This window comes from Nasonia vitripennis, chromosome 2 (assembly GCF_009193385.2).
Source record: "Nasonia vitripennis strain AsymCx chromosome 2, Nvit_psr_1.1, whole genome shotgun sequence".
NCBI classification, from domain to species: Eukaryota; Metazoa; Arthropoda; class Insecta; order Hymenoptera; family Pteromalidae; genus Nasonia; species Nasonia vitripennis.
Window position 1 is genome coordinate 35,166,376 of NC_045758.1, and position 26,716 is coordinate 35,193,091.

General features: G+C 47.0%; 2 protein-coding genes across 12 annotated transcripts in view; both read left to right on the forward strand.

Moving 5' to 3' along the window:
- The window catches only part of LOC100116393 (syntaxin-binding protein 5), a 55,136-nt gene extending 41,750 nt beyond the window's left edge, over positions 1 to 13,386 (forward strand). For 4 of the 11 annotated variants that reach the window (XM_031924600.2, XM_031924594.2, XM_031924596.2 and 1 more), the window contains 10 exons: positions 3,892 to 4,008; positions 4,083 to 4,202; positions 4,328 to 4,453; positions 4,646 to 4,867; positions 4,970 to 5,078; positions 7,000 to 7,083; positions 7,697 to 7,792; positions 8,255 to 8,379; positions 9,335 to 9,441; positions 9,645 to 11,024. In XM_031924600.2, coding sequence (XP_031780460.1) covers positions 3,892 to 4,008; positions 4,083 to 4,202; positions 4,328 to 4,453; positions 4,646 to 4,867; positions 4,970 to 5,078; positions 7,000 to 7,083; positions 7,697 to 7,792; positions 8,255 to 8,379; positions 9,335 to 9,441; positions 9,645 to 9,800 — 1,262 coding nt within the window. In that variant the 3' untranslated portion in view covers positions 9,801 to 11,024. Of the gene's footprint in view, positions 1 to 34; positions 318 to 3,882; positions 4,009 to 4,082; positions 4,203 to 4,327; positions 4,454 to 4,645; positions 4,868 to 4,969; positions 5,079 to 6,999; positions 7,084 to 7,696; positions 7,793 to 8,254; positions 8,380 to 9,334; positions 9,442 to 9,644 lie in introns of all 11 variants that reach the window. The other 7 variants (XM_031924598.2, XM_031924593.2, XM_031924597.2 and 4 more) reach the window with 6 other exon arrangements.
- Positions 13,387 to 16,023: 2,637 nt separating this feature from the next.
- LOC100116354 (neuroendocrine convertase 2) lies at positions 16,024 to 25,991 on the forward strand. The gene is made up of 12 exons (XM_031924604.2): positions 16,024 to 16,332; positions 17,994 to 18,098; positions 18,522 to 18,798; positions 19,278 to 19,315; positions 20,399 to 20,475; positions 20,806 to 21,070; positions 21,143 to 21,355; positions 21,672 to 21,772; positions 22,166 to 22,399; positions 22,751 to 22,915; positions 22,992 to 23,109; positions 23,174 to 25,991. Exons 1-12 carry the CDS (start codon positions 16,042 to 16,044, stop codon positions 23,336 to 23,338), a joined length of 2,049 nt encoding a protein of 682 aa, XP_031780464.1. The 5' UTR covers positions 16,024 to 16,041; the 3' UTR covers positions 23,339 to 25,991.
- Positions 25,992 to 26,716: the final 725 nt, after the last annotated feature.

Here is a 26,716-nt window from a genome sequence, read left to right on the forward strand (position 1 = left end):
GTGTCTAGGATTGTGTGCTTTGCCTGCTTTGTAGATGAACGGGACTTGCGTCTCTCCGACGGCCGGGCGCCACGGCGGGGAGTCCGGCAGCGACGGCACCGAGGCCGGCTGCGAGGCCGCTGGCCCCCCGGACGATCCTCAGCAGGCGGCGGGAGAGGAGCAGCAGCAGCTGGAAAGGGAAAAGGAAAGGGAGAAGGCCGCCGAGAAGGCCGAGAAGGGCCTGTCGACGAGCTCGCTGTTCCGCAGGTCCGAGGCGAGCCTCGCCGGCGGGGCTCGGCAGAGCAGCGCTGGAAGCGGCAGCAGCGGCCGGAGCCAAGGTATACGAAAGTTGCAGAAGTGTCTGAGCACCTCGGTCAGCCACTACGAGGGAAGTGCTGCCGCTGCTGGTCAGAGCGAGAACGCCGAGAGAGGCGGCTTTGCGACAAGCTTCCCGTTCCACGCTCAGCGCAGTGTTGACATTCGCGGCTATACGGCTACCGCCTCCTCCCAGGCTTCTCTGACTTCCCCGTTTATCCTCACCAACACCAGACAGTATAGCAGCTTCGGTAGTATCTCATTATTAACAGAACAGCCAAAGCGACTGCAAACTTTATTTTTATTCTTCTTCTCTTCTCTTCTCTTCTCTTCTCTTCTTTACTAACTCAATCTCTATCTTAAATTATTATTATATGCCAATACTATACTATACTATACTGTACTGTCGTCACTGTACTACGGCTACTACGCCACTTTCTTTATACCAATCATTAACGATGATGATGCTGTAATGATTATGTCTCTTGTAAACTATTCTATTACTCTACACTGCGTAAATGTGTACATATCGAGTTAGCAAACGACACCTGTTCAAATGTCTCGTACGAAATTGCTTGCAGCACACTGATTATCAGCGCGATCTCTCGCCCGACGAGCTCATGTTTCCAGATTCCATTATAGAGAACTCGAATTTCGATGATTCGTTATCTTGCAACTATTTTCGAACACGACGATTAGAGAACTAGCCCATCATCGAAATCTGTCATTCAATTCGGATTTTCCGCATAGAGAAGTAGCGCGAGCCTCTCGGAATGGAATTGAATCACATTTTCCGATGGAAAATTGTTGATATGTAGAAGCATGAACACGAGCAAATGCATTGTTCTACGAGTCGATACTATTAATACACTGATACTCACTGCCATCAGCATGAAAACCAAGCTATCTTGTTGCTACTTTACGAAACTTTATACTAACAAACGAAAATTCTTCGCAGACAATTAGATCTTCGCGTTTTTCTAGACCAAATCGATCTAGAGTGCTAGTATGCCTTCGGTGCAGTGAAAAGCACGCCTTCTCATTGCACCGATGGTAAAAGTTGCACGATAGAAATGCGCTTGTATACAAGAGTCGAATCATCCAAATTCCGATTTTCTCGTTCTATAGCAAGCTCCAATTTCTTTCACTGCACCGACGTGTCTTGCGCCACAAAAGCTCTTTTACAGCAAACAAACTAATTGTACTCTGCCTCACTGTCACTCTAAAAACAAACGTACAAAGAGTTGCTCTGGCGATGATAATGACTGTGTTGCCTTATGTATATATACATTCACACAATACCTATTATGTGATCGAGCGGTATACTCATCAGAGATTAAATCTTTCATTACGTAGTAAGCTCTTTCTCTCCGCCCCCCCCCCTCTCTCTCTCTTTGGAAAAAACACATCCTCTCTTTCTCCGTCTGTCTCCTATAGCTGAAACAATGCCGCCGCGAGTTTTAGCGATGTGACTATAGAGTGCAATGTGTTAACACCACTCAGCCAAGATGAGACGAAAATGGAAAAAGTAATCTATAGCTAAGGGATGACGGTGCGTGACTCGATTCTGGCATATTTATGATAACTCTCTTACCCCTACTTTCTCATGCGCTCTACTGTGCCCTGTTTACGCATAATTTGCACCCCAAGACACGACCAGTTCAAGGTAAGCTTTCGTTCTGTCTCTGTCTGTCTATCTATCTCCTTCTCTTTGTCTGTGTGCGCTGATTCACCGTGCAACACGCGATGGCACTGATAAAAGCTAATATTGATAAATAAATGATCTCCTCTAAACTGAAACCAGAATGATTCTGCGGGGAGAACCCTGCTCGCACGGACGAATCCGCAGAACCATTGAACACAATAAACCAAAAAATAAACGATAAAGATTATATAAAAGAATCGCAGACGAATCATAGATACCAGATCGAGTCACGCAGTGTCATCCAAATCGAGAGTGAGAAAAAGAACGCAGAATTGTATAAGTTGAAACAAATATGACGTAGACGCCGAGAGTGAAGAAAATGTAAAACGAGAAAAAATACTGTCTGGTTTGCGTCGTTGCGAGCCTGAATCGTGTACATCAGCAACGAATGATCGGCAATTGCAGCATATCCTCGCTCACGCGCGCACTCGCTCTTTATCTCTCTTTCTCTGTATTATATATATACAATATACATACTCGCATCCTCTGTTTGCCTCTATACTTGTGTGATATCTGTGCGTATGCTCACCTGTTTGCGGTAGACCTCTACACCTCTGTTCAGTTACTGTTGTGCGACTTGAACGAGCAAGATGATGAATTGAAAGCAATTCTATGCGTATGATCTATGTGTACAATAATGAAAAGGAAGAAAATAATCACGCGGCCGCCTGTGCGAATGAACGAAAGTGCACTTTTTCCCTGCGAGCTTCCCCTCTCGGGAGGCTCCTTCTAATTCTCTCGCTATAGTGTCGCACCTTCAATGGGATTCACGTTCGATATGTATTATTATGTTTTTGTCTGTTTTAGCAACTTTTTACCTCTGCTTACACTGTCTCGGATCGGTTGCTTTTCACATTTATTTCGGATTGAGACATGACTATCTATCTATCTATCATATCTGTGCGAGTTCTGCCCGCGAAACTTTGGAACTGCTTTGAATGAAGGCTGAGACTTGTTGAAAAGATGGAACAAAAAAAAAAAAAAAAACAAAAAAGAAAACACTATGGGTGAAATGACGGGGGGACCAGTCAAGTCACGCACAATGCAAGGGAGGGAACCAATCGATCGCGCGGGCATTGATATGAATTCGGTGATCCTGTGCGATTGGAGTAAGTTTGCTCACGTATTCTATATTGAGAAGGAAAGCTTTTGTTGTATACTTGACTGGCTAAACCGTTTTAACACGGATGTTATCGGAGGCTATTCCGTCGTATCAGTAGGAGAAGCTAGAAGCTTGTTGGTGTGTATGTATATTTTTATCAGCCGATGCTTCAGCCGTTGCAATCATCCTCGATGGGGGGTTGGCAGCGGCTGAAGCGCCGTCTCCGAGCTCGACGCGATCAGCTAAACATTTTTTTTTTTTTTGTGTTAAAATCATACGCACTTCAAATGGCCGATCTACGCAAGCAGCATAGCAGCAGCTATGAGAGCTGATTGAATATATACATACGTATTCGCTGATTGGCAATTAAATAAATTGACGGTAATTCGCTCGGTAGCGCGCAGGATCAGACGCTCGTTAAATTGACATTGTTTTCCTGAAAAGAAATTTTTATCAAGTTATTATTATTGTTATCACTATTATTATTAATCTTATTGTTGTTGCTGTTGGGTTTGTCATTGTATAATATTTACTACTGCACTGTCAGTACTTCAAGTCTTACATCACTATATCTATATTATTATATCGATTATTGTTGCTATACTTTAGACGTTTCTTGGAGGAACTTGTGTATAATATTAATTACTATTACGAGAAGACTTATATCTATATGAATTCTCTTGGTGCATGCCTCTCAGTAGAATGACTTTCCGAAATGCGACTTTGGCCAGAGCTGCGCTTCAGCGATTAATCGATTTTCTTGGTTTTTTTCCAAATGCTGGCCGAGCAGACAAACCCGACAGTTCATTCCAACGATCTCGTAGCTCGAGTATGTCCTCGCTGGAAAACATTGCCACTGAAACCGTCAGCTGCCTTACTTTTGCCGATTCCTACACGAAAAAGAGCGGTGAGTTATTTCGTTCCCCAAAACGAGCCTGAAAATGACTAACAATAAGACGCAACACTTAATCTCTTCCGCAGATTCCAATGCCTTACCGACTTTATGGATTGGCACGTCTTCAGGTTCCGTACAAACTATTGTGTTTAACACACCTGCCTCTGGTGACAGACACGCACAGCCTGTGATTATTTCTAGTTGTAGTGAGTAACTCGCATTGCGCGATATTCGCAGCTGACTCTGCGCAAATATTTGAATCCCTCCGGCACAGCCTGTGCCGCTGCATCTTTGGCAAGCACTCCATTCTGATGAATCAATTTCTCCGCAGATGCCTCTACGTTTAAACTGAAGGGCTGTATTTTAACGATGTCCTTTTTGGATTGTAACGGAGCTTTGATTCCTTATTCCTACGAATCCTGGAGGGATGAAAATACAGATGCCAAGGACCGCAACAGTACGTTTTTACCCTCACTTCTATAATCAGATTCTTAGAGTTTTCCTAGAGTTTTCAGACGCTTATAGCCCGTCGGTGGCTCGCTCAGGTAAACTCAGACTTTTTAACTCCTCCTCGATCACAATAAATCTAGCGAGTCTAGTAGGTAAGAAAGTTGGTAAATACAAGACGCGGAGAGTCATAAAAGAAAAGCTCGTTTTACAGAGAACCAAGGGAAATTTTCGAGTACGCGGATGTCACCCTCAATTAATTCCCAAGGATCCGGTACGGACGGCTACGAGGACAGGCAATTTGTCGTGCTGACATCCGAGAAGCAGGCCAGAGTTGTCGCTCTTCCGTCGCAGAACTGCGTCTACAAGCAGCAGCTAGCCGAGACGCACGTGGTCATCAAGGCAGAAATAACGTCGATGAAAGGTAGCCCTCGAGCTTTAGTTTTAGTCAAAAATAATCCACCGTCCGACCGCAGCCGGACTCGTTCCACTGGCGCACCGACATACGATCCTTTCGTACTTACAGACAGCGTCTGCCTGGTTTGCTACGTCTCGAACGGTCACGTATGCACCTACACTCTGCCGAGTCTGAGGCCACTGATGGACGTCGATTTTGTACCAGTCTCCGACTTGAGGTAAGAAGGACGCGAATGTACTTACAAGCTCAACTGTAAATGACTTACTACTCTACCACTTGAGTGTTTGAAATAATCTACTAATCACTATATCTGACGTACGCACTAATGTCTGGCATATCCGGTGGCGCACAATTTTTAATTGCAGTTCATTAATGCTTTCTATAAACGAATCAAGTCTCAATCTTAACAAATTGACTTAAACAACCAATATAGTTCATCATAACTAAAGACATTCATGATTAACACTTGCAAATGAACTTAAAAACCATACTCTAAAAGAAACGAATTGACAAAAAGATGTTTATCACACTGCTGTTTCATATAAGACGCTTATTTATGAGTTTCGAGTCTGCGCAGGTGAATGTTAGTTTATCTACCTCTCTTTTACCTTTTCGTCTTTTATTATTGGATTGACGCGTGCTTAGAGGCGCCGAATTTGTTTATTTTTTCTCTAGATTATATTTATATTGTATTCCTCTACATCATAGCACAACAATGATGTTTTTTTTTTTATTTTATTTTATTAGATACCACCACATAAATCACGACGACGCGCTATACGAGCAAAGTTAAGAACGACGATGAATTCACTGCTAAATCGATTAATTTTTTCTTCTGTTTTTTTTCTGTCTTTTTTTTGGCCTACACTCAAGTGAACGAACGCGCGTGCGAACGAATCAAATCAACCATTTCGGCATGCTATAAAGATTTTCTCTATTTTATTCTTTACTCGATGACACACACTACTGTGCACCATATACAAATATTTTGTTGTATACTACTGGTTTTATACATGGAGAAAGGCTCGAGGCATGATCGATGTAGATGTTTTAGCGCACTTTCGGCACATTTTTTTCTTCCATGGGATTATCGGATTGTGTTCTTTGAAAAGTCATTCAGAATACGGTACCATTTACCAAAAAAGCTGTATAACGAAAAGGCGTCACTAGTCTCATGAAAATACAAGCTCTTACATGAAAACAAGCACTCGGAATTCTTTGAGTGAAAAATGCAGAGTGGGCCTATTACGCGCCTTAACGAGATAATCATGCGCTTTAAAGGAGGCTTACTCTTTACGCGACTCGCGAGCACAATGTATTCTGCCAGCAACAATACTACGAACTCTTCATTGGCCTCGTCGAGACTCAGCATTATACTTTTCAGACGAAAATCGAATGATGAGAAATAATAATCAAGAACTAGAAGGATTAATTTTCGGTACATTGCAAGGAGCCTTATTAATCAGGTATGCGCAATCCGCGTCAAAGAGAGCATTGAAATTTCAATGAAGCTCCTCGGGACTGTGCGCACTCGAGGCCCTGTCGGAACTTCGTTAGCCTATTTCGAGTTTTAGCACCTTCGTTCTTTACGGCTGCGCAGAAATGCAATATAGCTTATACCACGTTATATCTAATTACGTAGAATTGTTTACTAAATTTCGTAGATTGAATCGTCTCTGACTTTGTAGTTTCTCCGCGCTCGAGCGCTTAGCTCGTCAACGAAAGTAAGGAGATATCCATTATCCTGCAGCCGGCGACGCATGAATCCCTCCTTTAAAGCGGAAAACGCAATCATTCTCTTTTCACTGAAAGACATTTAGAGTGTGACAGATACTTCATCGATCTCATCGACCACGTTAAAGTGTCTATTTCACGAAGCGAAATGGAGGTCAAAGCCGAGGGGAAATTCCTATTTTTAGCCAAAAATAGAGGGAGGGATAAAAAAATCAGAGTAAGATTTTTTCTTCACAATGAAGTGTATATACAAGTTGCCAGGCCACTTCTTGACCACGACAACAAACCGCGCGCAGACAAAAGACAAAGCCAAAGCCAAAAAACCCACTACTACTGTACCACAACTAAAATCCGCGAGCGACCGTTATTGTTCACTGTCCTCCTGTCTCTGTAATCTCTAACAGTTTTCAGACTACTAAACACGGCATAAAAGACCCCATGTTGTCCATATGGGGTCATCAACTCTTTGTTAATGGCGATACCGATCAGTAAGTCGTCTACTAAAAATTCATTATCATCATATAAATATAAATATAAATATATAAATATATATATATATATATTAATACACGTAATATATCCTTTTGGAGAAAGAGTCAACACCGTAGCTAATATATCATGATATCACCCTCGCTTTATCACCTCTCAGATTTTCGTTTTATTTATTAACTTTACTGTTATTATTGTATAATCTTTCTCTCACGATACTCAGCCTTGAATCAAATCTTTCTATCTATTCATTGTTCTATAATGCCTTTTCGATGTAATAAGTACGTCTTTCACTTTTTCTTGGCACATCTAGCGAGCGTAGCTGTAGATAATCAATAGGATAAATCTGCTGATTTTTTCCGTTATCTCTCATCTCTATAATATTCAATACGATGTATCTCTATCTTTGTATATACCCACACAAGCACATAAACACACACGTGCGAGTTTTCTGCCTAGAATAGTCGATGGAACTTTTTGCTCTCTGCACTTTGAGTTTTCTAAGTACAAAATGTAGAACCACCGCAAACTCACGCTTTACGTGTAGAGTACACATTAGCTAGGACGCTTTGCGAGGTTCGATGATTTGCTGATACCCCTGCGTTCTTGCAGAATCTCGAGGACCCTCTGCTTCAGCAACAGAGGCCACGGACTCTACTTGTCGTCTCCCGCTGAAATTCAAAAGTTCACCGTTTCCAGCGAATTCTGGTGAGTGTGCCGTCACGAGTTATTATTTTTTTCTTTTTCACAAATCATCTCTTTTGCCTAGACGCGAACTAGAGCGCGTTTATGAGTTTCTTATCCTCGTGGAAACGTATGCTGGAACTGGAGCGGGCTTTAGTTATCGGCTTCGAATGACAAGCAGTACGGGCCGCGTCTGACTGGACATATTTAACTTATCACTGAGCATTATAGCTTTTTCCCTTTGTCTTTCGAATCGCGGCCTGGAGCATCCATTGTCCAGCGACAGAGCCGGCCTTTGCATTCTCCAGATCCGGAAGAAGTAGAGTAGCGGCTTTTTAGCTTTTCAACAAAAGCGGTACCGATCGCGCTGACATCCGTCTGGCCGAATCGCCGGCATATAAATACTACTCATTTTGAATGGGCAATCGAGCGAAATCGATTCGCCCGCAGTCGTCTCGCACTCTAACAACGCGACTTGTTCTGCAGCGCCGAGCTGACGGAAATGATGGGCGATCTATTCATCGGACAGGACATGCCCGAGCCGCCGAAGGAGAGCTTCTTCAAGGGCCTGTTCGGCGGAGGCACCCGCAGCGTCGATCGCGAGGAGCTCTGTGAGTATGCAGGAAAGATAATCGCGTGCGTGCGAGCGGCGCAAGCCTCCCTACTGTCCAAAGTGTCCAAGTTTCGAGATGAAGAGTAGCCATTAGCCGGGCGTGACTTTTTCTATCGAGATATCAATTATTTATCGACGGCTGCTGCTGCTGCTGCTGCTGTGCTCTTCTCGAGGCGGCTGCGCTCCGTATCGCGCTCGCGCGCTAATTGAAAAGTTGGGATGAGTTCTCTTCCCTGCTCAAGTTTTCCGAGTCGGTTCTGCGCTTCTATTAAAATCATCGCGACTGGGAAGTTTATTTGTTCGACCGATGCAAAGGAGCGTTCGTGTAAAGGTCCATTGTTAACGAGCATAAATGTCGATTCGGATAATTCTAATTTGCTCTTTGCGGCTGCTCGGTCTTGGGCCAATTATCCGGCGGTTTTCTTCTTCCCTCGAGGGATCTTGGAGGGCTTAATATTATCGGTTGTTATTATCGTTGTCGCGACGATTGAGTGTCGAGATGTCTTCGCGAGAATGATAAAAATTGCGAAAATTCCCGTCACGATTTGCCTCCGCGTGAAGGATTCGCTTCGTCTTGCAATATTGATCCAAGTTAGCAAGCATAGAGTTATGACGTGGGCGCGGCGTGTCGATATTTTTGTTATATTCGCGGCTGCTCTGCAAATCACTTCCCGGGCAATCCCCTTAAAAGCAGTCATGGAATGAAAAAAAAAATCGCAAACGCAGTCACCGACTCGCGAAATTCGAGCGAGCGTCTGTTTAGAATTAATTGCCGACCGCTCGGCGTTTCTCTTGACGCTGCGATTTCGCAGCAGTGACAAAGTTGACCGGCCCATGAAGTTTGGATAGCAGCAAGTTTGTGCTCGCGACAGACGCGGAGGAAAAGTTGGCCAGAGACAAGTGCTACGTCGTACGTCAGGCGTATACTAACGACGGCCGCTCTTTTCTTCCAGTTGGCGAGGCGAGTGGCAAGGCTTCACGGACCATCGCGAACCGCATACCCGGACCCGACGCAAACACCCAGGGAATCAGGGAACGAGTGTCCACCGCCACGAACGAGGTGAGAGCTTCTCGCATTATATTGCATACCGCTTTCGCTTGTTTCGCTTTTACTAATAAAATTACTCGAGCGCTTTCGGCAAAGTTCGACGGCGCAGTGAATGACTCCGTCTTTCCTATTGATTTCCTATGCTATTCATTCAGAGCTGAAGCCCGAAACTTTTCAATTTGAAAACGACTTAAGCATCCGTGCAAAATCCGCAGGTCGCAATGGCTCATCAGATGGTCGTCGAGCGCGGTGACAAGTTGTCGCAGCTGGAAGATCGCACGGCCCGGATGATGAACGAGTCGGAGAACTTCGCCTCGTCGGCCCACACGCTCATGCTCAAGTACAAAGACAAAAAGTGGTACCAGCTATGAGAGCTAAGCTCCAGTCGAGGCTCCAGAGCCTGTTGAGCATCATCGTCACCAGCGGCTTCGTCGCTGCTACACACGACAAGCAACCGATTTACCAGAGCCTGACGCGATCATCAAGGCCGTGCGAGCGACTCTCCACGCCGCGTCCTCGAACCTCCTCCAAGATAAATCTTCACCACCTGCGTATATAACGAATGAAAAAAGTATAAAAAAACTACATGATATATCGAGTATATATATATATATATATACACACAAAGAATATGAATATGAATATTTCACGCGCCTTCTATCTCTCTCTCTCTCTCTCTCTCTCTCTCTCTCTCTCTCTCTCTCTCTCTCTCTATCATACACACACTGGCGGATCTCAGAGTTCTGTCGTTGTTACATATATGAATATATATATTTACAAATAAATGTAAAGAGAGGATCAGGGAGATGAACTATCACGCACACGTTTCGACGACAGAATAGAGAGAGGAGGTACGGGATTTTTAATGTTGATGCAAGACGAGAAACTATAGGAGAACAACTCTCATGGTGCATTTTTGCCGGCGATTATTGTAGTCGAAAGAAGCATAAGAGGTGTTTTTTCGAAAGGGCTGACACGAGCCAACGCACATAATGTTATAAGCAAAATAAAATAAAGTAAAAAAAAATATATGCAAATGCAGCGTGGTCGCGGAGATGGCACTAAAGTGCGGGCTTTGCGAGAGACGTCGCCCCGTAAGTTTATTTTTCCTCCCGGGGGAAGGAGGAGGAGAGAGCATGAGGGATGAGAAGTTGCGGCGGTGCGCGCGGACTCGCTTATTATTGTCTGCAAACGGACGGACAAGAGTAGAATTTTAAACATATTAAGTAACAACCAAGACACTGGGAGGCTGTAATTACGATAAACTATGTCATCCAGTTATATACAGGTTGCATATGTATTTCACGCATAATTATACACTGACACGCACACACAGACACACTCGCAGAAATGAAGGAGATGTGAAATTATACTTATATATCAATTTTAAGGAATGAAACAAGTATATATATATATATACATATGAATATATATATATACTCACACACATAATTATAGACATAATGGATACTTCGAGAGGTGCGTGCGTATGAAAGAATCTGATGATTACTGAGACGACGACATTTGGTGACTATATGTAGCTAATGATTATTATTGTACGAGTCAATACGAAACAAAAGAAAACACACAAACTACACACTGATCCATTGTTTTGATAAATCATCTCGATTACAAATGATAAAAAACAAATATTATATATAAATATATATATACATATATATACATAGTTTAAAGGAAAAATAAAAAAAAAAAGATCGATGAGATCCGTTGATCCATTCGGACGTCCTGTGAATGGGAAACAAATTGCGCTTGCGAACCTTGTGGAAGGCTAGCAAGGGGATGGCACACGCACTGAGAAACTCGATGTCGAAAAAATGCTTCTTTCGCGCAATCATACATACAAAACCTCGAGCTCGCACAGAACACCGAGGCAACACTTTAAAACGCTATTCAGCCAAATGTTGCCAAGACAGGCAGAGTATGAACAGTAATAAAGATTAACGCAAGAATAAGGCGGTTAGATAATATTTGTTTAAAAAACCAGATGCGAGCTTAGGTGAATGAAATGAAAAAGTCTTTAAGTTGTTGGGATAAGCACACAAAAAAACATGGTACACAGAGTAGTGAAGCCTGTATTCGTTTAATTATTATCTTTACTATTTATTAATAATTTTAATTAATTATAATTATAATTATTATTATCATGCTTGCAAAGGCTAAACAAAAAAAGAGGATGAAAAATATGTTGAAAAAGGCCTCAGCAGTGACGCTACTCCGAATGTATTGACAATAATCGACTCATGGCCGAGCGTTCGTGAAGAATAACGTAGAGAGAAAGAAAAAAAATACATGAAATATAAATGTCGCTTCGGTTGTGAATTTTCAGCACGACATTTCAATGAACCATGCAGCAAAAAAGTAAAAGGAAGAGGAGAACAAATTTTTAGCATGCCATAACGCGAAAGCAAAAAGGGTCGTAGTTACTTAAAAAAAAAAAAAAAGAAAGAAAATAAATTAATACGGGAGACTAAAAAAGTCGTAGTTACTGCTAGACGTGTTATGTATATAACAGTATTGATATAGTAGAGGCAACAGTACGTTACATAAAAGAAAACATTAACTTGAAAAAATGTGTTGTAAGTTGCGCTACTTCAGCGTCAGCTGTAAATTCGATTGGATTCGCCGTGCGCTTACCGAGAGACTTCGAGAGATACGATATGCGCGTTTGTGTAGAAATAATTAAAAATATGAGAAAAAGGATGGTTTTAGTCCTGCGCATGCATCTTGTTGAGTATAAAGACAATATTTATGCGTTGATATATTAGAAAAAAATATTGTCGACGAGATGGTTGTGATAAAGTCTTCACGACAAGCGACGAATGCAGAAAACGGTTCTTTCTTTCAGTGGAACGCGAAAACTAAATGTGATTCATTAAAGGTTAAAGTAAAATATTTTTCAAACCCATTTGTTAATTTTATTAAGAGTCAATAACAATTTTTAGAATACGATGAGTATATAATATACATATATATTAAGAAAATCGTTTGTAGTTGACGCGAGCAAAAGCACTATAGTCTAGTCTTAAAGAGATTTATTTTTAATTAAATGATACTTGCCGTTAATTATGTTGAAGTTCGCAGATTGTTATGAATAATAAGTTAACTTTGATGAAGCAATGGTTAAGAATATTATAAAGAAAAAAAATGAAAATTTTTACAAAAACGTTTACCACCAATAGTGGCAGGAAATAATTACTGTGAAGAAATTCTGTATTATTATTGCGTCGATAACTTGCAATCAGCACGCACGAGTAATATATTTTTTTGTAAACGCATGTAGCACAACAAATCAAACGATTGCGTTCAGTTAATATTATTCAGTTCCTAGAAGATTCTCACGATCCTCCTCGAGAATTGTATATATGGTTGATAAAATAAAACAAAACAAACACTATATAACGACGTAGGGCACAGCCAAAACGACGAGACTAAATTTTTGATGGCGGACGAAGCAGTAAGATAATGCACGCGTGGGTGTCTTCGCGCGTCACGATACGCTGTATCATCCGACCTATTGTTATACATTTTTGTCCCGCGCAGGTTCGCTTCTTTCCTTATAGCTTCTTGCTGCACTTGCGATCACTTCTGCCCGAATTTGCGTTTTTTGTTTTCGAGAAAAAAAGTTAGCAGTTCGCAAAGCTTTGAGTAGCATGCAGTAGGGTCGAGAGTTATAACCGCGCGCGCGCTCGCGATGATATGTGTTTTTACGGTCGTTGAAAGTTGTCTCGTGCACATCGCGGATCCAATTGGATTTATGGCGACTTGGAAACACCGTACTGCTTCCATAGCAATAACTGTATAGTCGATGTTAATGATCTAGTCGTCACACGTATAATGAAAAAAAGCAAAGCTAAAATGCTCTATATACGTTCCCACTCCCCCTCTCTCCAAAGAGATGAATAAAAAACGCAAAAAAAAAAAACAAACAAACAAACAGACAAACAATAAACTTGAACTATAAGAATTTTTAACAGTTAATTGAATGTTATGGTATAAATTTTCTTGGACAATATATTCTATTCACTAAACCTTGTCCGTTTTAATTGTACAAAAAAGCTAAAAACAAACAACATATAGCGAATTTTCTGGTGTAAGTTTAAAATAGTACAAATTCGACGAGCTCATCATATCTCTGCATTTAGTGGCGAAAAGCGCGAAAACGGAGCAGCTGTGTAGGGCGAGAGTGCGTAACGCTCAACAAACCGTAAAGCGACACTTTTACGAGATTGTCTAGAAAACGGGAGAAAAAGAGAAAAAATTGTCGTGCACACAAAATATGCTCACACAGACACAGACACACACACACGCTCACACACACGCACACAGAGTACGAGCCGGTGAGGGTGAGTCGCGCAGTGTACCAGATAGTTAAAGCAGACATACAAAAACGTTGAAATAAAAGAAAAATGTGACAAGATAAATCCCGGGGAGAGCTGAATGTATTTTTTTAAATGTGTTGGCGCAAAGCGCACCGATTGTAAGATATAGGCGCCTAATTTTTCCGTTCGCCACGCGGTCCGCTAATTAGGTTCGTCTTCGATTGCGCAAACAGATTTTGGCCATCGGGATATAGGCTTGGCTGGGGATGAAAAAAATAAAAAATAAAAAATAAAAAAGAAACAATAGCTATATAATAGTCGAGTCAGCGTTTTCGCCAAGTCAGGAGGGTCGAGGAATTTTTTTTCGGAGGACATTCGTTCGGCGACGAGATTCAGCATGACTATATATTTACGGTAGATCAGATGATATATGATATAATAAATCAGAAAAATTGACAAACGATAAAAGTAAGGAAGAGGAGTTGGGAAGAGGAGTATCGAGGATTTTAAGATAAATAAATTAACGATGCGATGATGAAATAATAAACTATAAAAAAGTATATCTGCACCTCAGCGGAGATGGATTTATATGCTCGCTCGTGGTGTCGCTTCAGTTTTTCGTTCAATTATCTAAAAGTATAATACATATGATACTGCAGAGTCGATGGCGATTTGCTCGGTCGCGCTTGGATTTTAATGTTGTGTAATAATTGGCGGGAGACGGGCCGTTTCGCGCCCGCTCCTCCCATGATGTGCGCGCATTGACGTATTCGTATTTTAATGAATTACATTGAACTTATATTATTGCTGCGGTTATCGCGTATCATTGCTATACATTATTATGATTATTATTACAATTGCTATTATCATTACGGTTACGAATATTGTTATAAAAGATTATCGCTCTGGTTGTGCGCAAAGAGTTTTCGCTGTTAGCGATCAGGAGCGCTAGTCAGAGAGTTCTCAGATTGTCATGGTGATTAATTATCAATATAATCGTTTATTTGTCATTTTTATCATTTGAAATTTTAACGTCGTTTTACTGTATAAGTACTGCCTTGAAGACAGACTGTAACTTGGATTCGGATAATAAATGAGTTTGAAAGTATCCGACGTTTCGTTCCTTCGCTATATTCCATCATCGATTTTTCTTTCGACAGCCGCCGTCCAGCGCGCATCGGATGGCTTAGAAGCCACTCGGAAGAGCGCGAGCGAAGGTTTCCCTTTCCCCCCTCAGGCAACAGCCCACACATTCTCATGTTCTCTCTAACGAAGCCTCCTTAACTACGCCCGGATAACCGAGCTCTATTCTGTTATTGTTCGCCTCCTGAGTCAATCGGGCTTTCTCTTGACGAATAACAAATGCTATGCCGTTGTTTTCGTTTTCAGGATTTATCAGCACATTACGCCGATAAGAAGAGGGGAGAGTTTGTAGGAGAGACTCGTTGTGACTTGTAAGAGGCTCGAGGCGGCCATGTGACACAGGCCTCCCTGAATTTCTCTCCACCCTCCACAAGTGTGTTGGCCTTGTGGCTCTGCTGAGAAACCAACAAGGCAGTCTCTCGCAGACGGCCGGCAGACGCAGCGTTGTTGTACAAAGACAACGTGTTCAGCGCCGATCGAGTCAGTAGCGGAAGTGCGCGACAGGTCAGACGCCGCGATCTATTGATCGTATTCGCATTCTCAGAGAGATCAGCGCCCCGTGCTGACGTCACGAGAGCTGGCGGAAGCGCAGTTACCTACAGCTTCTATCGCGGGTATCCTCGTAATATCCGCGCGGAGGTGCGCCTGCGCGCAGGCTCGAGCACAGAGTAGCAGTTAGCAGTTAGCACACCGTGTGTTTGCAGTTCGTACACCGCGGCGCAATCAATATGGCGCGTGACGTCACCGGGCCGCCTCGGTCGCGGCTAATGACGCCTCCCCCCCAGCATGTGGGTTAATTGTCTTCGCCACGGGCTGCGGCAAGGGAAAAGACAACAACCCGCAAACCGGAGAATGAGGAGCAGCTAAGGTCGCTGCTTGACCCGAGCATTCGAACGAGTCGCTCAACAAGCGATAGGTAGCTAGCTACAAGGAGCGGAAGACAGTCCGAGTCCCCGAGTGCGTAGCGCGTATACCGCGTCGCGCACAGCTGCTCCCTCGGCTCGGCGGCGGAAAATCGAAGCGGCCCAGCTGAGCGCCGAGCCGCCGCAGGTGGCGCCGCGGTCTGTAACTCTGGAGCGCGCAGCGGAGCCTGCGGAGCAGCTGCGCCGCCAGTCGGTTTCGGGCGAGCATGGCAAGTGCACGCGTGACCGTCGCTTCTTTGGCGGTGCCGCGCTCGTGCCGGGGCAGCCGCGGCCGCCTCGACGAGCCGTCGCCGGGGAGTCGAGCTCGGGCTCCGCGGCAGCACCGCGGGACGATGAGACTGAGGCCGCTGCTCCTGCTGGCCGGGCTGCTGGCGCTGCTCGGGGAGGCGCGCGCCGAGCTCTTCACCAACAGCTTCCTCGTCAAGATGAGGCAGCCCGCGGCCAGGCAGGTCGCCGACAGGATCGCCAGCAGGAACGGCTTCGTCAACCTCGGCCCGGTCAGTATATAGCGCTTCTCTCGTGCGGCCCGCCGCCATATGTTGTCGCGTCCGGCGCTCGAGCGCTGCCTGCGAATGGATTTTTACGCAAATGCCAAAGGGACAGAGTCGCGGCTGACGAGGGGATTACCGGAGCAAGTCATCGGCGTTGAATCCGCGAGATCAGCCGGGCGCTCAAGGCTGGGCTAATCTTCGCTGGCCCGATCGATGCGCGGCACTTCCGATGATTAAAATGCCAGCTGCGATGAAGGCCAGAAAATGTGGAATGTCAACGAGCTCTGCGTTTAAAATTCCGGCCGCGTCCCGTTAGAGTGAGTAGTGCAGGCTGCTGGCAAGGCTGCAAGCAAGCTCCGTCGCAAACGCGCTTCATCCCACCTGGGGAGGTTCGAGCCCCGAGCCCCGAGCCCCGAGATTCGCAGATAAGAATTCCGAGCCGTTTGCTGCCGTGTTCACGCGCGCGGATACCAACGAAGCGCCGAGGCATTCCTCCCCTGGATTTTGTCATCCTCTCGAAAAGGCGGCTACAACTTTTTTGACGGAGTAGGGCTTCGCGCGCGAGGGGGTGGCCATTCGCCCGAGCGACAGTCGATCAGCTCCGCCGACACTGCGGCGGCAAAAGGAAGGATGGAGAACGGCGATAAGGCGCGCAGTTCGAAAACCATTCCAGCTGGCTCGTACGCCGTTATCACGGTAAAATCAATATTTTGTATCGATGTACGAGAAGAAAAACAAGGGGGCTTCGAGCTTCGGCCGAAGAATTTCTTGCCCGCGATTCCCGTGAATCCCACGCGCGCTTATTTTCGCCGTACAATCAGACTGGCCGTGATCGTTTATATAACTGGACCTCCTACTCGCGGGATGTGCGGTTCGCCGGTTTGATTGCTTTTTTTAATTGGCCCTCGGCTATCGGGGTATGCCGCTCATTGCGCTGCCCGTCGGCAAAATAATCGCCTCGAGCAGCAGCTTCGTAGCTCTCTCTCTCTCTCTCTCTCCTGCTTTGCATGATTGGCAAATTCGATCGATCGCGCGCGTGGCTGATGCAGTCTTCGGAGGCTCCTTTAATCCTGAAAACTTGGCAATTAATCAATTAATCGGGCAGCGTGTCGGCGCGGAAGCCTCGCCGGATTAGCATTTAAATGTCGACTCGGAACCCGAGCCCCGACGGATGACGGAGCGAGCGCGTGGTCTGAGCGAACTTGTGCCGCTCATTGAAATTTAAGCAGTTTGCTTGCACCGGCAACAGAGGGAAAATTACGCAACTCTCGCTGCGCGGCGAGGTCGCGGAATTTATTTACATTATTTATTTATTGGCTGCGAGAGAAGCTCCGCCACCGGAGACGGCTGCGTTGCGGGGGCATATTTTTTATTCGCAATTTATATCGGCTCGGCTTCTTTTACACTTGCGCGAGGGGAGTTTCGGTTTCTCGCTCCATTCGTTTCCAGCTGGAATCGAATGCCAATGCCCGCAGGGTGCAGGATCGATCCGGGGCTAATCAGGCCGTGTAGGCAGCAGGCCCTCTCCCATTGCACAAGGTTAGTCCTGTCCCGCGATCCCGGCTGCAGGCACGAGATGAGCTTTTCCTCCGATCGGGCTTGGTATCCGCTTGAATCTCCATTCCCCGCAAAGAAAGAAAAATGCCTGACGTCGCTTGTGCTTGCAGGTTCTGGGCAGTCAGACGGAGTACCACTTTGTGCACAGGACTCTGCCGCACGCGAGGAGCAAGCGCTCCGTCGCCCAGACGCGAAGACTGAAGGTGGATCCCCTGGTGAGTAGGCCCTCGATCGTCTGCAATCGCTCTTGTCTCGGAGGCGGCATAATCGCGAGAAGCGCGTTTCCCGGCTCTCTTTGAGCCGCTCACGTCTCGGCGCAGCGAACGCTCATCCAGCAAGTGCGCGCTGTTGGCGTCTGCATTATTCAGCGGCGCTCCGCAGTGGCGCGCGCCGTAGAAATGCAAACGCGAACGGCGCGACAAGCCGAATCGATACCTCGCGCTCCGCTCGAGCTTCGGCTTGCGCGCGGCACGTGTCGGGGCTTTTGTTTGGACGGAAGATACGTGCCTCGGTTTATTTTTGGAAAAAGCCCGTGTGAACTCGCTCGACGATTCGGTCATTATACTCAGTCGATTATACGGCTCGTTAGCGGGCTACCGAGTACTTGCGACAAGTCTCTAAAAGGACCGTTTGCGCAGGTGCACACGGCGGTGCAGCAGCCGGGCTTCAAGCGAGTGAAGCGCGGCTACAAGCCGCTCAGCGTGGAGAAGCTCGTGCCGCTGATGAAGAGCGAGATGAAGAACCCGGCATCGAAGCCCGCCTCGCGCGATCCCACGGATCCGTACTTCCAGTATCAGTGGTACCTCAAGAACACCGGCCAGAACGCCGGCAAGCCCAAGCTCGATCTGAACGTCGAGGCTGCCTGGGCGCAGGGCTTCACCGGCAAGAACGTCACCACCGCCATCATGGACGACGGTCAGTACACAGCCTGCACGATCGTTCCTTAAATACCTAAGCTTTAATAACGACTTTTTATAACGAGCTGCGGTTCTCGATTTTCACCATCCCCCGCGGGGAGGATGAAAATTAGAGCTTTATACGGCCAGTTTGCCGCGGCTTTATGACGCTAAGAGAAATGAGAAGCGGGATATAAAAGGTCAACGAATGGCTTTCTCCCGAGCTGAGCTTCGGATCGTTACCCGGCTCCCATGGACGTCAGGGGATGAAACGAGCTCCCAGCGTGCATCCAACGCTTGGGGCTCGAGATAAATTTAAGGAAATTATGAAATTATGTTATCGCCTGTACGGGCCTGAGCGCAGCGGGACGCCCATTATATCTGAGCGAACGAAACATCGCGAAACGCTTCCGGGCAGCTCAGTAATTATAGTCGCATGTTTTGCCGCGCAAAAGTAGATCGATCGGCTATGTGAGAAAAGTTGTTTCTCTGTTGCAGGAGTTGACTACATGCATCCCGACCTCAAGTACAATTACGTAAGTACAATCGCTCTCTCTCTCTCTCTCTCTCTCTCTCTCCGACGTTATCCTCGCTCCGCTGGAGAGGCGCTTAATCGAGCAAAATCTGGCACATGACAAGCGCTTGTATAACCCACCTCCTATCGCGCACAAAACGTGACGTGCGTTCTGCTGTTCCTGAACTGTCCCTATAATAAACCGAGATATGATATCGCGCGAGGTCCGGGCTGCAGGCTTTGCGCGGAGATGTTGAAAAAAGGACAGGTTCCTGCAGCGGAGAAGCTCCCGGTGATAATACAAGTGGGCGGACGCGAGGGTTATTACAAAGCCGCGCGAGAGAGGGAACCTTGCTACGCTCCTTTTTCCCGACGTGTGTGCGCTCGCGCGCGCGCGCGTGTACGTTTTAGCATAACGCTACGAGGGCGCTACGGCGTTGAAATTCAAATGAGCTAGTCGACGCTCCCGCACTTGACGCAGCCGTGACCTTTGCGGCGGCGGCACTTTTCGACTCACTTTTCAAGTCTGCAGCCGTTATTCGGGCGGATGGAAAGAGGACGCGCGTCATTGCTCGGCGCACACGTTGCCTCTTTTAATGGGCCCTCGGGGCGTAATTGGCAATCAAGCGTTCAATCGACGCCGGGCGATGCGCGTAAATACGTAAATTAACGATCGATTTTTATCGAGGCAGTTATTTGCAGCGCGACCCTGCCCCTGAATAACGGATTCTCGAATATCCCGTGATACTCGCCTCGCGATGACGGATGAGAGACGTGTAGGGGAGGGGCAGGAGAATATTGCGGGAAAGATTAATGGGGAAAGTGGAGGAGAAAGCGTTGATAGCCCTTGCTTGCGCGAAGACGGAGGGACGACTCCGCCAGTGCAGTGACAAAAATACGCGCACGCCGAGTGAAAAATCGTAGGTATATATAAATAGAAGCCGCATGACGTCATGCGTCGCTGCGCGAGCTCGCAGGCAGCTCGGTCAGTGCAGGGCTCGAGCAACTCGTTGCTGCTTATTTATTTATTCTAAGCGGCTTCTTACAGCGCTCGTCGTTGCAGCTGCGAGTGAGGTTCAGAGGTTCTCCTTCTTCTCTGTTGCAGAACGCGAAAGCTTCGTACGACTTCAGCAGTAACGACCCGTACCCGTACCCGAGGTACACGGACGACTGGTTCAACAGGTGAATATCTCATTGAACACGATGGCCGAACGGCAGCTGCTGCAATGCGCGCTCCAATCAAGTATTGGAAGCAGCTCTCCGCGTGATTAATTCGCGTGCCTTCTTCAATTCCCCCGCTTCCTCTGCGCTCCCCCCTGCCGGGCGCCCTTGACTAATGACGAATGACGCGAGCCGATTTGCTGATTTAAAATTGAATCGCGAGCTGCCGAGAAACGTAATAAACACGCGCGTGTGAATTAACGAGGGCTTCGGCAAACACGCCCATCTTGCTCTGACGTCAGCCGGCCGATCGAAGGCTCATCAATCATGGCCGCGTGAAATGTTTCGCAGCCACGGAACGAGGTGCGCCGGCGAGGTGGCGGCGGCCCGCGACAACGGCGTCTGCGGCGTCGGCGTCGCCTACGACTCGAAGGTCGCGGGCATCCGCATGCTGGACCAGCCCTACATGACCGACCTCATCGAGGCCAACAGCATGGGCCACGAGCCGGACCTCATCGACATCTACAGTGCCTCCTGGGGCCCGACCGACGACGGCAAGACCGTCGACGGCCCGAGGAACGCGACGATGCGAGCCATCGTCCGGGGAGTGAACGAGGTAAGTAGCGATTCCTCCTTTCCCCGTGTCTCCCGAGACGAGTCTAACGCGAGCCGCGCCTCCTCCGAGCAGGGCCGCAAGGGCCTCGGCAACATCTACGTCTGGGCCTCGGGCGACGGGGGCGAGGACGACGACTGCAACTGCGACGGCTACGCCGCGAGCATGTGGACCGTCAGCATCAACAGCGCGATCAACGACGGCCAGAACGCCCACTACGACGAGAGCTGCTCGAGCACTCTGGCCTCGACTTTCAGTAACGGCGCCAAGGATCCCAACACCGGAGTGGTGAGTCGACATTACATGCTCTTCCCGGCTGAATCGTTCGGCCTGCTCCGCGCTCCGACTTTGCCGGAGCGCCATGGCGAGGTGCGCGATCCGAGTGGAGCGATAAAAAGCCCACTCCCGCCCCGGCTTCGGGGCCCTCGTTCCCCCCTTTTTCGGGGAGCCTCTGCAGTAATCGCCTTCTTATCGAGCCTCGCGAATGTTTACAATTACGGCCAGGCGTTGGGCTACAACAGCTCGCCGAGCCATTAAGACCGCGGCAGGCGATAAGGCGCATGAATATTTACGAGTCATCAGCTTCTCCCATGTATCTTTGCAGGCGACGACGGACCTCTACGGGCAGTGCACGACGACGCACAGCGGAACATCGGCCGCCGCGCCGGAAGCTGCCGGCGTGTTTGCTCTGGCTCTGGAGGCCAAGTGAGTTTTCTCTCTCTCTCTCTCTCTTCGACTGCTCGTGATAAGGGGGAATTAATTGCAAAGGCCTGCCGGATCTACTCTACCTTACTCGCTGGGAAAGTGCCTTCGGGAAAAAGTCGCACGTCGGGCGTTGTCGAGCTCGCGAGACTAGAGGGGCGAAAGTTTAATTAATTTTTACTTTCCGCGCTCTAATATCAATTTCTCGAGAGCAGCTGCATACATCATAGCGGTTTATAATAGAAAGCGCACTTTCGCGCCGATCGAGACAAAGTTTTAAAGCTCGCGAAATTAGATTCCATAAAGTGCAGCGGCTGTTGCGGCCATTATCTTCGAAGCTTTGAACGGGAAAAACGCGATAAAGCGCGATAAAGCGCGATAACGTTGTCGCTTCAGCCCGCAGCTGACCTGGCGGGACATCCAGCACCTGACGGTGCTCACCTCCAAGAGGAACTCGCTCTTCGACGCCAAGGGCAGGTTTCACTGGACCATGAACGGCGTCGGCCTCGAGTTTAACCACCTCTTCGGCTACGGAGTCCTGGACGCCGGGGCCATGGTCGCCTTGGCCAGCAAGTGGAAGACCGTGCCGCCGAGATATCACTGCATGGCCGGCACCGTTCAGCAAGTGCAGTAAGTTAGCGAGCTCCTTAAGCTCGTTAGATTCTAATCGAGTGTTCAGTCTGCCCCCCCCCCCCACCACCTTACTGTGGATTATAATCTCGCTCAGCCCGCGCCACTCTCTTAGCACTATAGTCTATTTATCGATTTTTGCCCGCGCACGCGCTCGCTGCGGCGTCGATTTTCCGAAATTGTCCTCACCTTGCTGGCTCGCCCGGCACGGCGAGGCTCTCCTCGATTGAATAGCCAGATAATCACGTACGCCTCCTTATGATTTCCATGAGCTTTTCGCCAACGCCACGCAAGACGTACGCAGGTTGTATTTTGTCTAGGCTATTATAACGCTGCAACGATTGTCCGCAGGGAAGTGCCGAGCCATCGGTCCATCCTCCTGAAGATTGAGACGGACGCCTGCGCCGGGACGGACTTGGCCGTGAATTATCTGGAGCACGTGCAGGCCGTTATTTCGGTGAACGCCACGCGCAGAGGAGATCTGGAACTTTTCCTAACGTCGCCGATGGGCACGAGGTGAGTATTCGGCTATACTCGTCTCCGAACTAGGTCGGAGCGCGAGCCGTTATAACGCTCTCGGCTTCGTTCGCAGGTCGATGATTCTCAGCAGAAGGGCGAACGACGACGATCGTCGGGACGGTTTCACCAAGTGGCCATTCATGACCACCCACACCTGGGGAGAGTATCCGCAAGGAACCTGGCTTCTGGAGGTAAGCTGGCCGAGCTTTTGCGCGCGTTGCCACTCGTGTGACCGAAAACCTCTTCCCCTTTCAGGTGAGCTTCAACTCTCAGGCGCCGCAGCACGGCTGGATCCGTGAGTTCACGCTGATGCTCCACGGGACGCGGGAGCCGCCCTACACCGGGCTCCCAGCCGCGGATCCGCACTCGAAGCTGGCGATCGTGAAGAAGGCGCACGAGGAGCGCAGCACGGCCATGTAATCTGGCCTCCAGTTTCCCACCTTCCTCCCCCCCCCAACCCCCCCCCTCTCTCTCTCTCTCCCTATCTATCTCTCTTGGAACACGTCCGACACTACTATATATGCCGGCCGAGCGGAACAGCTGTTCCACCCTCCTCTCGCTCTTCAACTCTCCCCCCTCTTGAGACCTCGTGCAGCTTATTATTGCGCAATGAGGAGCAGCTCGGCTCTTTTATTCGCCGCGCTTGTATCGATCGCGTCCAAGTCAACCGGAGGCTGACCTCTCGCCCGCCCGCCCGCGCGCGCGCGCGCCTCCAAAATTAACTTTGCTTCTTCTTCTACGCCATCTGGCTTGACACAACTTTCGAAGCTACCGCTGCACTTCTGACAATACGCATATTCCGACGACGAGATGCTTTTCAATGTGTTTGCGTTGCCCGCTGCGAGCTCGGCGTTCTCGTTTCGCTCGTGTTTCGCTGCTTTTGAACCTTTGCACGGCGTGATAAAATAAGCAACTCGCCGAATAAGATCAATAGATCCGCGGCCGACTTCACGCCGGTTGACTTTCGCTCCACTGATTCCCCCCCCCCCTGCCTCTCTCTCTCAATGTACACGACTGCTGCTCGATTTTATAATGAATTTACGTTCGGAAAGAGCGCCCAACTTCCCGCACATCCACCCACACACGAGTACGACGCAGCATTAGTTTTGCTCGCCGGTTGTCGCGCCTGAGAGATGGTCACAACAATTGCGGCTGTGCACACTGTAATGCCCATATCTCAAAAAAAAGCTTGCGTATCGTGTGTGCATTATGTTCGAAGACGAGCTCTGCTCGTGAATATTGCTTTCCGATTATTACCCGAGCTGTCTATTGATTTATTGATTCCTTGTACGCGCGGTTTACCGTCCGAGAGAGGCCGCTGATCGTCTAGACATCTATGGTATCGGCAGTAAAGGCGTACAAGTGTCTGAATTTCCGACTGAGTTTAGTCTGCGATTATTGGCAGCGCTCCTAGCAACAGTTTTCCTTTGATCGTATCTAATCTTTTTCCAATCTACTTATATGAACTGTTAAAGGACTATACGTAACACAATATGCATACATATATAAAATACGGCTCTTGTTTCCGGGATGATTATGTCGATTCAATGATTTGCGATTTTCATTTGAGCTACAGGGGCCTACATCACAAAGTATAAAATCAATGAAAGTTATAGAGGAATAGCATACCAAATTCAAACGTTCCTGCACTTGGAAGCTTTACTCTATTGCACGCGTAGAAAATGATAATATCCAACCGAGCACAACTTATGCACGCATGCCACGCAAAAATAAGAGGAATTTTGGGATCAATTTTTGAGAAACGGGAGAACTATATCGAGAATACATTAGTGAACTCTTACTGATAGCGAAGAAAAAAGTAACGTGACGCGCATAGTGTAGTCGAAGAAGCCACTGTCTTTAATTCCTTAGTTGTACTTTTGAGTCGAGTGCGTCGAGCATCATACACGAGGAAACACCTTGGCAAACAAAGATATACGATATATCAGTATTAGAGAATTCATCAACAAGCCTATATTAACAGCATTCTGTTAGTTTATCCGCATCAGAGTTTTATAAAGAGACGTTATATACTTGAAAACGAAATAGTCATCCGCGCGCTCGCGCGTGACGATTTTTATTATTACTTTTATTATTACTCTATCTATCTATCTATCTATCTATCTCAATACATACTGTAAGTTTTTTCTAGAGTTTTCCATCCAAATGAAACTAGTCATCAGTTTTTAATTTTTATATAGTTTATAAGAATTTATCGAAAATGTCGTTGATGTTAAAATCGCAGTGATTACTTTGCAGTGTCGCGCGAAATCAGAAAATACATATAATTACAATGTATCTACTCTTAATACACAGGAGATTTAATAGATTTATTAAAAGCCAGTCAATGTTATGCAAAAATATTAAGTTACCGTGACTGCATATCTCTCTCTCTCTCTCTCTCTCTCTCTCTCTCTCTCTCTCTCTCTGTCTTGAAAAGAAGAATTTGTATATGAAAGGTGAAATAACTAACTGAGTTATTGAAAAGTATAAAGACTTGAGTATTTGCGACAAAGCTGCTCGACGAGTACTTTTCGAACGTAATATGTATGTTACGCTGAAGAGAGAATAAATAAAAGTATAAAAAGAACTACCAAATATTTATCAAAGAAGTATATTGTAAAATTTTTCCGTCGAAATATTCTTGTTGTATGAATTTGATATGAATTCTAACCCTTATCTGTTTAAGAGTCAAATAAATTGCGAGAATCAGTTGAACATTAGTTGATTAGTTGTGCGCTAAACATATAGCGAGACATATTTTTGTGTGTGCTTAGAAAGGATTCAGTACTGTAACGGATAAATTATTAGAATTACATATGGGTACGTCGAAGACGCGACGAATAAATTTATCGATTCATTTGTAGGTATAGCCTAGAAATTCATATGTATTTATATTATATGATTATTATTGGTGCATACCTGCACGGAAATTTCGATGTAGAAAAAAGCCGAGGATATAAGGAGAGAATTTATCAGTGATATCTGCATGCGAGAAATGAACTTAATCAACCTTATTCTGTACAATGTACGTGGGTGAATAAATCTTTATTTTTTGTCCTGCATCGTTTTACACACGGCTCGTCATTTCATTGCGTAAACACTTGGCCCTCAATTCGTTCCTTCGAAGTTGTAACGAATACTCCATCAACAAGTTTGAGCGCTGAACCGACGATTCCCGTGCGGTAAGTACATCGGGATTCGCCAGCTGATCAATGCGCTGCCGCGTCTGCGTGTGCGCACCTGTGCGTGCGCCGAGAGAGTGCAGGACTTTGAAACTTTCTTCAGCAGAGGAGGATGGGACAAATGATGTTACAACTAAAAGTATTACCGCTTACGGAAGCTAACTCGGGCCGAGTGCTTAACGAGATTATACGATAACTCGAAATGAATCCGTTTGCGATCCGCGCTCGCGCCGACCTTGAGTTCCCTCGCATCTCCCGGATCGCTCTCGAGTTATGTGCAGGCGCTATAAAAACGCGGGCGCGCGCGCAATCGATATCTTCGGGCAGGACGCGCCTGGTACGTATAACTGCGATGGGCTGCGAGTCGCAATTAATTCATTAATTTTCGACGCGCGCGCGCGCGCGCGGTGCAGCGTAGGCGAGAGTCGCGCGCATCTCGGCGCGTGCTCCATCGGCGGCGACGGCGACGGCGGCGGCGGCGGTGGGAGCGAGCGCGCGCGCTCCCGCGTCCAGTCCGCGTCCAGTCCGCCGCGCGTCTCAGCCCCGAACGAACGACGGCGCGCCGCCAGCCCGATCCCCGAAGCGCACCGGTTCTCCGAAGCCGCGGCGAGCT

Coding starts and splice junctions, on each gene's coding strand:
- LOC100116354 (XM_031924604.2), top strand. CDS start 16,042: ATGGCAAGTGCACGCGTGACCGTCGCTTCTTTGGCGGTGCCGCGCTCG. Junction 18,099..18,521: donor GACTGAAGGTGGATCCCCTG/GTGAGTAGGCCC, acceptor CCGTTTGCGCAG/GTGCACACGGCGGTGCAGCA. Junction 18,799..19,277: donor CACCGCCATCATGGACGACG/GTCAGTACACAG, acceptor TCTCTGTTGCAG/GAGTTGACTACATGCATCCC.